Here is a 14,611-nt window from a genome sequence, read left to right on the forward strand (position 1 = left end):
ATTCAGTGCAAGGAGAGAAACATGATAATTCACAGGATTTGTAAAATACATACAGAGTAGTTAGTCCAGAGAAGCACAGTTATTCCGCAGTACTGACACCAGATAGAAGTCGCCCCCCCATAAGATCCTCACAGAATGTAATCTACACTTTTATAAATTGGATTTCAGTCATGGCCTTTTGGTGATCTCTATGTACAATTTGAAGGTTGGTTTCTTAGCAAGTTCCTCAATATGCTCCAGTGATGTCCTGCCAAAAGACAAGTGAAAAAATGAAATTCTGTGGTTGGACAATATGTCAAGTACGTCAACCTCTGTCAGTTTCATATAACTCAGGAGAGTTATTTCAGCCTCTGGATCAATGGTTCTCAACTCTGCCAACATGTGGAAAATCACTGGGGCTGTTTTGTTTTGTTTTTTAATAGATTTATTTATTTTATTTACTTATTTTTGGCTGCATTGGGTCTTCGTTGCTACATGCAGGCTTTCTCTAGTTGCAGCGAGTGGGGGCTACTCTTTGTTGCGGTGCACAGGCTTCTCATTGCGGTGGCTTCTCTTGTTGCGGAGCACAAGCTCTAGGCACGTGGGCTTCAGTAGTTGTGGCTCACAGGCTCTAGAGCACAGGCTCAGTAGTTGCGGTGCATGGGCGTAGCTGCTCTGTGGCATGTGGGATCTTCCCGGACCAGGGATTGAATCTGTGTCTCCTGCATTGGCAGGCAGATTCTTAAGCACTCTGCCACCAGTGAAGTCCCACTGGGAGTGTTTTTAAAAACAGACAGCTAGACCCTAGACCCGTGACCCTCCATGCATATCACTTCTCTTAGCCAAGATGTTGGTGAGTTTTGAACATCAATCAATTCAAGATTACATTTCCTGAGAAGTACCAAGAGTATGTTCAAGTGGGAAGCCATGAGTTTGCATAGTCACCAAACTGACAGCAAGGGTTGACATCTTTTTTCATAGAATTAAGGAGCCTAATAGGGAAGCTGAAGCTCAAAAGGAAGATTTTCCCTCTCAGCTTGGAGGTGAGCAAAGAAGAAACCATGGGCAGAGCCAAGATTCTCCTAAAGGAGTAATTCTAGGTCAACTCAAGTGGATAATCAAGGTCACTTGGGAAGTGACTCAAGGCATTTTTGCCTGAGAAGAAACTTCAAGCAAGAATAGCTAAAGGACCACCTGAGCCATAAGAATTCTCAGTAAAATACTCCAAGATTGTCTAGCCTAGGCCATTATTCTTTCCAATGGACTTCCCTAGATAGCTATTGTCAAATATTTTCCCAACTAACAGAATGATGGGACTTGCCCCATGGTTAACTACCAGGGTGATACAAAACAAGGGATATTGCAAATGTCACATCAATTCACAGGAGTCTTCATTGAATTAATGAAATGTAGCCCAACTCTGGTGCCAAAAGGCAGAGGAAAGTCAATAAAAGCTTCTAACAGGCCTGAGGTTTTTACCAACACATTTCTCCTCGAGACGAGAGGGGAAGGAGAGGGGTCTGCTGTGAAAATCTCTGTGCAGAAATCTCACCTGCTCCTCAGTGAGAAAGGTGAGCTCTGAACCCATCTTGGCAGATTATCAAGCAAGGAACTGCACTGCCATTTAGGTGAAATGTCTTGTCAGTTACTAGCACCCTAATTTTGGAGAAGTAAAAGTAGCTTTGAAAAAAAGTGTCATTAACCATGAACTGTGCCTGGGTCTAACCACAGGGGACTCAGTCTGTAGCAGTAAATGGGATCTCCAGGTCTTAATTGCCAAAAATGACTTTCTGAAAAGCTCAAATTAATAGTCTCCAGTTGGTTTCAGGTAACTTAATTTTTTTTCTCTCCTCTCTCATTAACACTCTTTATCTTTCAAGGATGTCATTCAAGCCATCAAGGAAACTGCATTTGTCACATCTGAATATCCTGTAATTCTCTCCTTTGAAAATCACTGCAGGTATAATGATTCATTCTACTCCAAGTCTCTAAGTGTTGTTTCCTAATCCCCATTCCCCACCCCTGCTCTACATCTTTTTGAATAACCGAATAGTTTCTTTTGTGAAGTGGTAAGTACACATAGTCTTATGGGGAAAAAAAAAAGAGAAGAAACTCAAACCACTACCTCTCAACACTTCCAAAAAAGAAAAAAAAAAAATGTCATGTTAATGTGTTTTAGAAATGCTTCCTCTAAACAAAAGGTCAGAGAGCAGGACACCTTGCTCAATGTTCCATTGGGTTGGAAGACTTGGCAGTATGTTTGTAGTCAGACTTGATGAACTTGAAAGACACTTTTTACTCTGCTTACCAACTCTTAGTTTGGGGGAAGAATCGACTTCTTTTTAAACTACACCAGTTAACCCATTAGCATCAAGAGGACACTCAAAAATTTTGCAGAGTGGGAGTTTTTAATCGCTAGGAATGGATGTTTCTTATTCTTATTCTGGACAGTTAATGGATGTTGGAATTTACAAATGTCGGTTCTTTCCCTCTAGCAAATATCAACAGTACAAGATGTCCAAATATTGCGAAGATCTATTTGGAGATCTCCTGTTGAAACAAGCCCTTGAATCACATCCAGTATGTATTTTTAGCAAACCATATTTCTAACATGAATGGATTTGTTTTGAAATTCATTTCTGAAGGGCCAAGTAGTTCTGGAGGACTAATGTTAAAGATCTTCATGTGTATTTCAATTCGTTGGTATGGGAAGCTTCCATTGTGCTTCAGAGGGGTGTGTAGAGAGAGGCACAAAGTAAACATCTGGCTCAGTTTTATTCAGAAGATCATGGGGTCTCTATGGCTTCTGAGACCTCTGTCCTAAAATTTCACAAAGTGCGCACTGGCCAGGAGTCTAGAGTTGGTGATCATTGTCAAGTTCAGTGACAGGTTAGAATCACCTGGGGGAACCGTGAAACATACCTCTGCCACAGCCCCACTCAGAGATTCTGAAATTGATTCGAGTTCAGCCAGATCCTAGTGTTTTTTAAGTGCTCTCCAGGTAAATCAAATGTGCAGCCAGGGTTCAGCACCCACGGGAGCCTGTTGCTATGGGAAGTTCCCTGGATCAAGTCACAGAAGCCGGAAGTTCAAGCTCCTAAGTCCAAAATAAACTCTTGGGCAATGTTATATGCACGATTTCGAGCTTCATTTTTACACCTACTAATTCCTTCATCAAACAAAGAATTTTTAACCTGTTCCCCATAGATAGGCTTTGTGGGGCCTGTGAACTCATTCTAACTGCATACAGTTTGCTGTTTTGTATACAGTCATTCCAGAGAGTTCATCAGATGTTTACCAGGATCCATAACCCCCAAGTGGTTAAGATCCACTCTCCCAAGATGTTGGGAGTAACAGGAAAGCTACTGGAGTGAAAGAAAGTATGAAACACTCTACAGTAGTGAAATATTTTGCCCCACTGTTGATGAGAAGCTGATAGGCCCAAACACGGTAGCCCGAAGCAGCAATAGAACATCACCATGACTAAAGGGGGAAGGTGCTCCGTGCTACCTGGGAACACATCAGGTAGTTTAACAGTGAGTTTTGCAGAAGTACATCTTTGGGAACTGAAAAAAGATATAGGAGGATATTTTCAGCCTGCTGAAGTTTGGCTGCAGGGGCCCCGTCCACATCCTGGCAGTGCTTCCTGCTTCCCTGCACACCGGCCTGATCTCCACCGCCAGCACCTGCAGCTGCTGCTGGGGGGACGCTCTGGTCCCTGGAGCTCTGCGCACACAGGAAAGTCAGGCCAGAAGTACCAGAGAATTACCAACCCCCACCCCGTGTTCCCTCATTCCTCAGGCGGGATGACTCCGGGCCCATGGTCCCCACTGTCCCCCCGAAGTTCCCCAGTGGGATCATGCTCCCGTCCACAGTGACAACTTGCCTGATAGCACACCCTTCATGGCTGCCTGTCTTCTTTTTCTCACTTTCCTACTCCTCTGCTGGAGTTCCCTGGAGCTGCCCCCCAGATAAATTACTGGTACTTTCCTCTTTGTCTCAGACTGATTCTAAGGGAACCTAAACTAAGAAACATGCCTGCTTTATTTTATTTTATTTTTTACCTAGGCCCTTTGTTTGTTTTATTTTCTTTGTTAGACTAAGGTGCTGGCTTTTACGGAACGATCTCTGCATTCTTTGTGATGTGCACATACATGAGAGATTATGGGAAGTATAGGCAATATAAATGAGATTAAGATCTGAACTACAGAACTTTCAGTCCTGGAAGGAGGGCACAGGGTACAAATGTAAAACCGTAACTAAAACAGATGGCCTTTAGTGTGGTGAATATTTATTGCCAATATCCAGGTGCAGAAGAGATCGCTTGGAGTGTACTGGTTACAGCAGGCTTCCCAAAACGAGCAGAATTTCGGCAGAGGGTTTCATTTGAGTCAGGACTGACATAGGAAGGCACAGTGCCTTGCGTGTACAAATAGTATAAAAATTAGTTTGGAAAATGAGTGGACACGTGGAAGGGTAGGTGGGTATATAGATGGATGGTGGGGGGATGGGGAATGGATGACTGGATACAGCACAGTTCTGTGGATCAGAAGTAATCAAATAAAGGAACATCCCCTTTGCAGACATTAATCCAAGCCAATGAAACCATAGTAGAGGTCAGATTTCAATAATTAGGACCACTTCCTTCTTAATTCTCTTATTGAACCCACAAAGCCACAATCCCAAGCATTGAAGATGGATCACCCTACTGAGCAGACCAGCTCACTGTACAGCCCGACACCTGGGGGGGGCTCAGGAGCCTCTTGACTTTGCCTGGGAGGGCACCTCTGACCCTAGCTGACCCCATCACCTCTTGTACTTTACCAGGTACTTAAAGGGGGCAAGGTCTGGGGTTGAGCTGGACCCCTTTCCCCAAGACCACTGTAGGTCAGACCCCACCCCCTGGGGAAGGTGGAGTAGCTCTGCAAAGCTCTAGAGACCCTGTGGATGCCAAATTTGCTGCCTTAGTGTAAGGCAAAGCTCAGGCTAGTTTGGGTTGCAGAATGAAAGTGTAAAACTGTGCAGACTGCCATCTAGTGGATGTTGGTTGGCCTTCTGCTCATTCTGGGCTGGGAATGAGAAGGGAGAAGTACAACCCTGTCGTGAATTCAGCCTTTTCTCTTTGTCTCTAGCTGGAACCAGGCAGACCTTTGCCATCCCCAAATGACCTCAAAAGAAAAATACTCATCAAAAATAAACGGCTGAAACCTGAGGTTGAAAAAAGTAAGTCAAATACACTCATCTATGGCAGAAGCGTACGTATCTTGCATGTTGAGACAATTCAGCTATCTAGAATGAAATATACTTTAACACCACGGATTGGGGGGAAAGCAGGTCTAGTGGTGATGTTCTATATACTGTGCAGAGCAAAGTTGCCACATTTTTATTCAAGTTTAGGTTCCACATCAACCCCTTCCTGCAGTGGGAAAACATATTCATATATTCATAGATCAGAATTTGGAGGAGTCCCAAGGAAAGATAAGAAGAAAGCAAAAGAAGCATTTTAGAATTTGTCAGATATAAGGAACTAGCACTTTATCATTTTATACACTCTAAAGCCTTCTTTAAAAGCTTCCCTTTGCACTTTTCCTTGTGATATATACATATCTAGGGATCCTAGGTAATATGCGAGTGTGAATGTGTGTGTGGTCGGGGAGGTGGGGGGAGATGATTTTACCTAGACATTGCCCCCACTGTGTTTTCCCAGAACATTTTCTTTGAAAATATTTTCTTCCAACAAATCTCTTAGTTCAGTGAATGAATAGCATCAAATATTGGTATGATTGCATTGTGGTTTTCCCCTTGGTTATTCTAAATTAAAAAATTTTAACTATTTTAGCTCCAGTTTATTTTTATTGCAAAAGCAATAATGCTATAGGAAAATGAAAACAGCAAAGAAAAATATAATAAAATAGCACTAAATTATATATTTTACACACATATACATGTATTAGAGACACATGTACACACGTACACTTTTAACATATACATGCATTTTTAACAAAACTGGGATCATGTTAAATATACTGATTTTTAGTCATTTTTAATTCAACCAATGAAGTATACTCATATCCAGTAGGATATAAATCTACATACTAATTTTAATTCTTATGTATAAAATTTTTTTTTGATTCTAGTGTATGAAACACTATACAGAATTTATTATGTGGCACATAGTGTAATTTAAACAGATCCAAGTTGATGGATTTTCATTGCTATGAGAACAACAATGGTAAACATGTTTGTTCATTTTGTACATTCATGCAGCCTTCTCCTTGGTACAATTAGAGTTGGTTGGCCAAAGCATGTACACATTTTATATCATATGTATCTTGTTATACTGACTTTCAGAAAAGTTGTACCAGTTTATACCCTCACTATGATATATGAAGAGTGTCTGTTTCCCAGCGATATTCTTTTTTTTTTGGCTGCATTGGGTCTTCGGTGTTGCACTCGGGCTTTCTCTAGCTGCGGCGAGCAGGGGCTATTCTTCATTGCAGTGCGTGGGCTTCTCATTGCGGTGGCTTCTCTTGTCGAGGAGCACAGGCTCTAGGTGCGTGGGCTTCAGTAGTTGCAGCACGCGGGCTCAGTAGTTGTGGCGCACGGACCTAGCTGCTCCACGGCATGTGGGATCTTCCCGGACCAGGGCTCAAACCCGTGTCCCCTGCATTGGCAGGCAGATTCTTAACGATGGTGCCACCAGAGAAGCCCCCCAACAATGTTCTTAATGCTGGCTGTTAGACATCTTTTATATGTGTTCACAACTAATAATCGAAAAATATTTTTTCTTGAAGCTTTTTCAGTCTCTATTCTGTCACTTCACCATAACAGTCCATAAACCTTGCTCTGTGCCAGATGCTCCAAATTCTGGGCTTTTGTTATCAAGCTTCAGATCCTTCACAGGGACTGAGCTGTGACTTCTCAACCCGGTGACCAGGATATGGGGCATTTCCCTCACGTTCCAATAGTGGCTCAGTGTGTACAGATAATAGGGTTGTTGTACTTGCCTTAAGGACTCAAGGCCACCAGGACTGGGGAGACAGTGGCCGTGGCTGAGCCTCAGGAGCCTCGACAATAGGTTTCCCTTCCCTTTTCATTTCCTTCTCCATGTTGATCTTCAAACCTATTTTGTAAGTGATCCAACACCTGTCTCCATCTCCTTCTTGTTTATTTTTAATAACAGAACAGCTTGAAGCTTTGAAAAGTATGATGGAAGCAGGAGAATCCGCTGCCCCAGTGAACATCTTAGAGGATGATAATGAAGAGGAAATAGAAAGTGGTGAGTTGGATGTTTTAAATTTACACATCACAAAAAATACTTTTTAAAATAAGAAAAACATGAATTTGTCTCAGTGGGCCCTTTTATATAACACAACATTCTAATTCCTAATAGGTACATGTACCAACCTTAATCTTTTGTTATTTTGGGGGAGTTTTCCAAATAGTATGGCTTAGAATTTACCTGCACACTAGATTTTAGTAGCTTAGTCATCTCCTTTCCTGTTGTGCATTCAGCTATTCAGCAGAAACTCACAGCCAGAGAATCCTTGAAGCACTTGCTGTAGAAGGCCGGGCTTGGAATAAAAAGAAAATTTCTGCAGTTCTTTCCCGTAAACAAAACCTGAACATCAGTGCTGTTACTGATGACAGCAGTAAGGCGAGTTAAAAGGGAAGGAACCTGGATAGAGACCCACAGTAAATGCTTGGTTTGTGTGCACTTATAGTGAACTAGAAACTCAAAGCCAGAATTAAACTTTCAAGTTCAAATTCCTTCAAATAACCAGCTCACCAGAATTGCCTATATCTATATTTACAGGTAGATATTTTTTGCAAAGGCAGCCTTGCTCAAAATATTTTAATATTTGTTATTAGCTTCTATTTTTACTTTGGCCATATAGCCACTACCATAATCTTTGGTTTTACATGGGTCATTTGAAAGGTTTGGAATGTTTTTAGAAAACTATTTGTTCATTATGTATCATGAGAATTGATTAACAAAATGACATGAGAGTTGATTAACAGAATAGTTTGGACATGCATTGAGTGTCTATTGGTTAGTGCCTTGAATTTAGATAGTGCCTTGGGGCTAAGTAATTTAGAAACATTTGTAGAAACTCTGTTTTTCATATAGACATCTGAAATAGAAGAGTAGATTTTAGGAAAGTTTGACATTATAGGTAAAAACCTAAAAGCTGTGAGAATCAACGAATCGTATTCACAACCCCTTAATAAAGACTCCTGACTATGGAAGAGACTTTATGAATGATTTATGTTGCCTGGGAACATGACTTACTTCCATATGTTTTATACATCAGGGAGGGTCTGGGAGGCCAGAGATACCTGGCAGTATTTAATCAATGCCTGTTGTGGTTATCTACTACTGTGTAACAAACCACCCCAAAACACTTTATTATTGTCTCTCCTAGTTCTGTGGGTCACCTGGGCTCAGGTTGAGGGCTCTCCCTTTGGTTTCTCATGCGGTTGCCGGCAGATGACATCGGGGGCTAGAGTCATCTGAAGGTTCCACTGGGCCGGGTGTCTCGAGATGGCTCACTCGTGGCTGACGGTTGATGCTGGCTGGCTTTTGGGAGCTCAGCTGACACAAGCACCCCCATGTGGCCTCCCCAAGTGGCTTGGGCTTTTCACAGCATGGTGGCCAAGATCCTTGACAGAGCGTCCTGAGAGCCAGTGCTCCAACAGGCAGAAAACAGAAGCTGCTAAACTGTTTAAGAGCTGTGCTTGGAACTGGCACATCATCACTTCCTCTATATTTTATTCATCCAAGCAGTCTTAGTTAGGGCCCACCCACATTCCAGGGGGTGGGTGAGAGGCAAGATCATGTTGTAGAAGAATCAGTGGGAAGCTGGTATTATTGCAGCTGTCTTTGGAAAATACAGTCTGCCACATTGCTTATATTATTTCACAGTTTTCGCAAATAATAAACCCAAACAAGATTTAAGAATAAAATCTTGAAAGGAATATACTGAGTTGGCCAAGAAGTTCGTTCAGGTTTTTCCATAACATCCTATGGAAATTTGGCCAACCCAGTATTTCAAAAGATCAATAAAATACTTCTAAAATTTGAAAGTCTGAATATTATATAAAAACTGTCCCTTAACTTAGGTTAAGTTTCATAGATGATAATCATACACATGTAAGGTGTTACTAGATACTCTAATCCAGTAAAACAAACTGAAGAATAATGGAATACGTTAAGAAAAATCATAATAATAATAACTACGATTTTTGTACCAACTGTGGATTAGGTACTTTACATCAATTCCTCATCTAATCTTTATGCAGCCAAAGAAATAAGTATTATTATACTAATTTTTCAGATGAGGAAACTGAAGCTTAGAGTGGTAACATATGTTACATGCAATCCCACAGCTGGTGAGCAATGCTACTAAGATTCAATCCCAGAATTGCCTTGACTCCAGGGGTCAAGACCTTCTGTACCTTACAATATTGTCCTTCTAATGTATAGGAATATAAAGCGAACATAAATATGCAAAATCATTGATAAAATATTTTTCTTTATAAAAAGGAAAAAATATATAAATGATGTGAGTCAAAAATGTGAAGTTTCCTGAACACACACACATTGATCTAAAATGAGGGGTCAGCAGGATTCCACTTACTGTCCTTAAGGGTACTTTCCCAACTTTTATGCAAATGCTAATTACTCCTGTAGACAAAATAAATTTGCCTCTAGTGATTCCCATGTTATTCCAAAATGTTTGAGACAAAATTTTGATTGTTCTAACAGAAATATATGGGTTCATATGCACCTGAATTTCTCTCTAAGGCTATCGAGGTTTCTGCTATACCAGTTACATATGTGAGTCTCACGTTTCCTCAGTCATACTTGACTTCAGCTCTGGTCAGCCAGTTGGCTGTAATTACCCTGCTATCACAGTATGATCCTACTATACCTGAATGACTAGAGTCTCTCATTTAAATACTTCAACACAGCAGGCAAGAGGAAACCAAGCATAGTTCAAGAGGGCAGGCCTGCCTGGAGGCTGTAGAAAATAGAAAAGGCTCTCAGTCAGTGAAGTGTGTGCCCAGTCATTAGGCTGGATGTAGATTCAGACAAACAGTGGAGAATAGCAGCATTGTGTGTGGTTGTGGGTGTGTCTATGCATACATACACACTCATGAGATGCTAACCTTTAGTCATACAACCCTTTTAAAACAGTTACTAAGTCTCTCCCCCTTCTATGGGGTATACCTCTGGAAATTCAAGTAGTTTATATCTGGCTAAGCAGGTTAGACTAGATATAAAATTGAAATTCAGTAGTGATGGTGGGAGGTTTCAAAATCTTGGTTACAGACTGTAGGTGATGAAAACCCAGTGTCACACTAACAGCATTGGGCTAGAAGCCTGAGAAATCTAGGTTCATATTCTAACTCTGTGACCTCAGACAATTCAAATCATATTTGTGAATCTATTTCCTTTAAATGAAGACACTGGACTAGATTCTTTTAAGACATCTTTCAGCTTCTCAAATCCTTTTTTCTTGCCCAAGGCCTATATGACCTACTTAAAAAAAAAGTCATCTGCCTCCAGAATACCCCCTCATCAGAATATCAGTTCCGGAAGAGGAGGGTGTCTGACTCGTTTCCCTTACCTTTATCCCTTCCCTGGAATAGCACTGTGCAAAAAGCAATCTAAAATTCTGAATCTGAGACACCGTCAGTTGAAAGGCACTACTGTTTTATTGACTAAGAAAGAAAACTGCTTCCAGTGAATCGTAAAATGCCATCGATTAAAGGATACATTGCCATATTAGATATATTACAATGCGGGGAAAAAAATGCACCTTAGAATCGGTGAAAGGTTTTCATTTACTCCTGTTCTTGAATTCTCCTTTCTACCTTTGAAACATACTTAAAACAAAAAATGTCTAATTCTTATGGGTCTGTTCACCTCCCTCAGAAATATTTTCACTGTTTTTTTTTTTTTTTAATAGTAAAGGTCCCTCATGCCCAGTATAGTGACAGTGTGGATTTGTGTTGGCCTTGTCCTGTGGCCTGTGGGTGTCTCCTGATTCTGGCTAGTTTTTAGGCAAATTCCTGGGAGCCCCTGCAGGATGGGCATCATGGGAATACAGATCTCACACCAGCATGTGCCTAATTTTCCAACAGGCAATCCTTTTTCCACCTATAGCCTTGGGTGGATACCAGGGTTCTTATAATTTCCTGGACTGGTGGGCCGGGTGATGGCATCTGTGCCTCCCTATATAGCCAGGCCAGGCTCCTGGGTCACCAGCTTGACTTAGCACCCACTTCCTGCTCCCTTCCCACCATGAGCCCAATGAATGATTTCAGAGTCTTTTAAACCGCAGCCAGATTTGGCAAATGATTTAGGAGAGCAGTAAGTCCTTCCAAGCTCTATCTTTTTTATATCACACCACTCCCGGCCACGAGTTATTATGCCCATAAAATTCAAGTGGACATTTTTGACTCTTTTTCAGAATTATCAAATGTACTTTCCTTCTCTTGTATCTTTTTTTTTTCCTCTGGGTGTCATAGAGGATCAAAATACCCTGTTATGAGTCACAGTTCTTCCTGAGGTGTTTGAGGCTTTAATTTTTAAGGTTAGTATACTGGAAAGGAAGTAATCATTCACTTAAGAAAAATTTGTTAAGCATCAATCATGTAAAAACCATGCTAACAATGATTTACTGTGTAACACAAGAACAATATCTGATATCTTGTAATAACCTATAATGGAAAATAATCAGAAAAAATATATATATATATAACGAATCACTTTGCTATACACCTGAAACTAACACAATGTAAATCAGCTATACTCAATTTAAAAAGTCATGCTAGATGCAGAAGAAGTAACAAGATATGTTCCTTGACCTTGAGTAGGTAAGAATTTAGTGAGAGTTTTATCTGAAAAAAAATTGCTTATTTAAATGTTCCCATTTTCGTTTAGCTTCCTTCCTCTCTAGAACTGCTTATATTTTACCCAAGATTATGGAGGAGGCCTGACCCCTTGGTGGTAAGTTGGCTTCATGGATTTTCCTTTTGTCTTTCACACAGCTGAGCAAGAGGAAGAAGCTCACCCTGAATACAAATATGGAAATGAACTTTCTGCAGACGACTTGGGTCACAAGGAAGCTATTGCCAATAGTGTTAAGAAGGTCAGAGTCTTGGTTCCCTTTCCTTTCATGACTTGCAAGAGGTAGCAGCTGTTAGTTATAGCATTTCAGAAATGTGAGAGCCACAAGAGAATAAGTAGGCTGTAATTCCCCTTCTCAGTTGGGTGGCCACAATCAACACCCGAACTCGAGGCATGCACAATACTAAGTTAGAAAGGACATTTAAGTGACTCATTAGTCATGCCCAGTGTTGACTCCTACCTCTTCGGCCCATGTCCTTCAGATGTTTTTATTCATTGCATTATTATAGGTGATCAGGGAGAAAACAGCAGCACCCCAGCAGCAAAGGTTAACCTATTCAAATCATCAGGAAAATGACCCCGATCACCCCGGCAAGCCCTCATTAGAAAACCAGTCCTACTCATTGATATCTCGTCTCCCTCTTAATGTAGAATAAGCCTAAAAATATTTCCATCCATCCAACCATTCAGCCAAAAAAATAGTAACTGTGTACCCACTATGTGCCAGGCAATTTCTAGGCCATAACAACCCAGAAGGGTCAAAACACACTTGGCTCCTGCCCTCATGGAGCTGATAGGCTGATGGGAGTTTATTGGAAGGGGGTGGGAAACAGACAACAAACAAGTAAACAGTCATTTGTATGATTACAATTTGTGATAGGTGCTATTACAAAATTAAGAGTGAGTACTCAGATGGAAAAAAAGAGGCGGAGAGAATAAAACAAGGAAATGAGAACCCAAAGGATAAAGAGGAACTGGCCATGCACAGGAATAGAGGTGTTGCTTTGCCCAGAGAGGGACCACAGCAGTAGCAACAACAAAGGCAGGGTGAACAGAGTGGGTTGAGTGAGAGGTCGAGTGAAACAAGATGAGATTAGACAGGCAGGTGGGAATTGGAGGATGAAGGATGTGACGGGGGGCATGGTGAGAAACTCAAATGTTAATTTAAGTGAAATGTGAAGCTACTGAAAAAGTTTAAAGAAACGGGGCAGTATAGCCTCACATAATTACCTTTGTGTGGGGGGTAGTGATGTGTGTGTGTGTGTGTGTGTGTGTGCACACACTGAGAACATTTGAGATCTGCTCTCTTAGCACCTTTTGAGTATACAATACAGTCTTCCTAACTGTAGTCACCATGCTGTACGTGAGAGCCCCGGAACTTATTCCTTTTATAACTGGAAGTTTGTACCCTTTGATCAACATCTCATTTCCCCCACCTGCTATCCCCTGGCAAAGTGGTTGATTTTTTTAATACTACCGAGTGATTGAGTAAGAAGATGCAAGAGTCATTGGCCTAGGAGTCATTGGCGACCTTGAAAAAAGGAGTCTCAGTGCGGAGGTTGGGACCCCTGTAGCAGATAGATGTGAGTGAGGAGACACTACACTTTTGGGCAGTTTTGCTATAAAGGGGAGCTGGTGGCTAAAGGGAACCCGAGGAGTCCAGGGAGTATTATTTTTAGGATGAATGAATCTGGAGTGATAAATGAATTCCTGGACGTGGGTGGGATTATGGTGATGTGAGGGTGTGGTCTTTGATGGGAGCAGCGATACTTGATCATTAAGACAGAGGATGAAGATGCGGGTAGGTGTATGCCTTGGGTGCTAAGAAAATGGAAGCAAATTTGTCTGCCGAACAAAGCCAAGGGAATACTGCCATTACCCCTACCTTCTCCAATATAGAGAATCGCAGCTACTTTCAGACTAATAGATGCCTACTAAGACTCAGTGCTTACCTTTATGCTGCCTTTATCAACACAAGACATGAGTGTTGAGTAGCTGAAGAGTGACCCTTTACATACCAGAGGAGGTGGCCACATCGATTATTTCCCAAGCCCCATCACTAAATCATGTACTAAATTACCATAAGGAAGCATCAAAATAGGCAAAGACTATCAACAAAGAAGGGAGATAAGCATTAAGATGAGCTTTTATGATGTGAAAGAGAGCTATGCCATGATATCTTCTCAGTTCTCACTTTATGTATGCCTTTATGTTACCAGTAATTTCCCATCTTAACAAATAAATAGAATAACAAGTGTACATGAATTTATTTAAATATCTACATACGTATGGCTAGTAACTTTGGAATTTTGCCCTTTGGAGAGGTAAATTATTTTTATCTTTCTCTAATTTAGGCTTCAGATGACCTTGAACATGAAAACAACAAAAAGGTAACAAAATAATTTCATTGTACATTTTGTTTTCATTATAAGACACAGTACGTGGGCCTCTAATATTGAGCATTTTGTACTAAGTGTTGTTACTCTATCTTCCCCCACCCACTGCCCCATGAAATATCAGAATGTTTATAGGTATTATAGGTATAATATTTACATGCTCAATGCATCTACATATGAGTCTTCAAAAGAAAGAATTGATCACAGTGATGAAATGATTATATCCTGATAAAATCACAAAACAGAGCGCAGACAAGATGATTTTCCTAAAAATAAGTGTTTAGTGCAATTAGGCAATTTCGTAGTTGGAATTTGA

At 40.9% G+C, this 14,611-nt stretch overlaps 1 protein-coding gene across 3 annotated transcripts in view; it reads left to right on the plus strand.

The window, feature by feature from the left end:
• Positions 1 to 14,611, plus strand: part of PLCB4 (phospholipase C beta 4) — a 417,084-nt gene that overhangs the window by 334,349 nt on the left and 68,124 nt on the right. For all 3 annotated transcript variants that reach the window (XM_029220101.1, XM_029220098.1, XM_029220099.1), the window contains exons 15-20: positions 1,860 to 1,939; positions 2,475 to 2,559; positions 5,112 to 5,202; positions 7,163 to 7,258; positions 12,040 to 12,140; positions 14,254 to 14,289. In XM_029220101.1, coding sequence (XP_029075934.1) covers positions 1,860 to 1,939; positions 2,475 to 2,559; positions 5,112 to 5,202; positions 7,163 to 7,258; positions 12,040 to 12,140; positions 14,254 to 14,289 — 489 coding nt within the window. The remainder of the gene's footprint in view (positions 1 to 1,859; positions 1,940 to 2,474; positions 2,560 to 5,111; positions 5,203 to 7,162; positions 7,259 to 12,039; positions 12,141 to 14,253; positions 14,290 to 14,611) is intronic.

This window comes from Monodon monoceros, unplaced genomic scaffold, assembly GCF_005190385.1.
Source record: "Monodon monoceros isolate NGI ecotype Baffin Bay Population unplaced genomic scaffold, NGI_Narwhal_1 Super_Scaffold_13, whole genome shotgun sequence".
NCBI classification, from domain to species: domain Eukaryota; kingdom Metazoa; phylum Chordata; class Mammalia; order Artiodactyla; family Monodontidae; genus Monodon; species Monodon monoceros.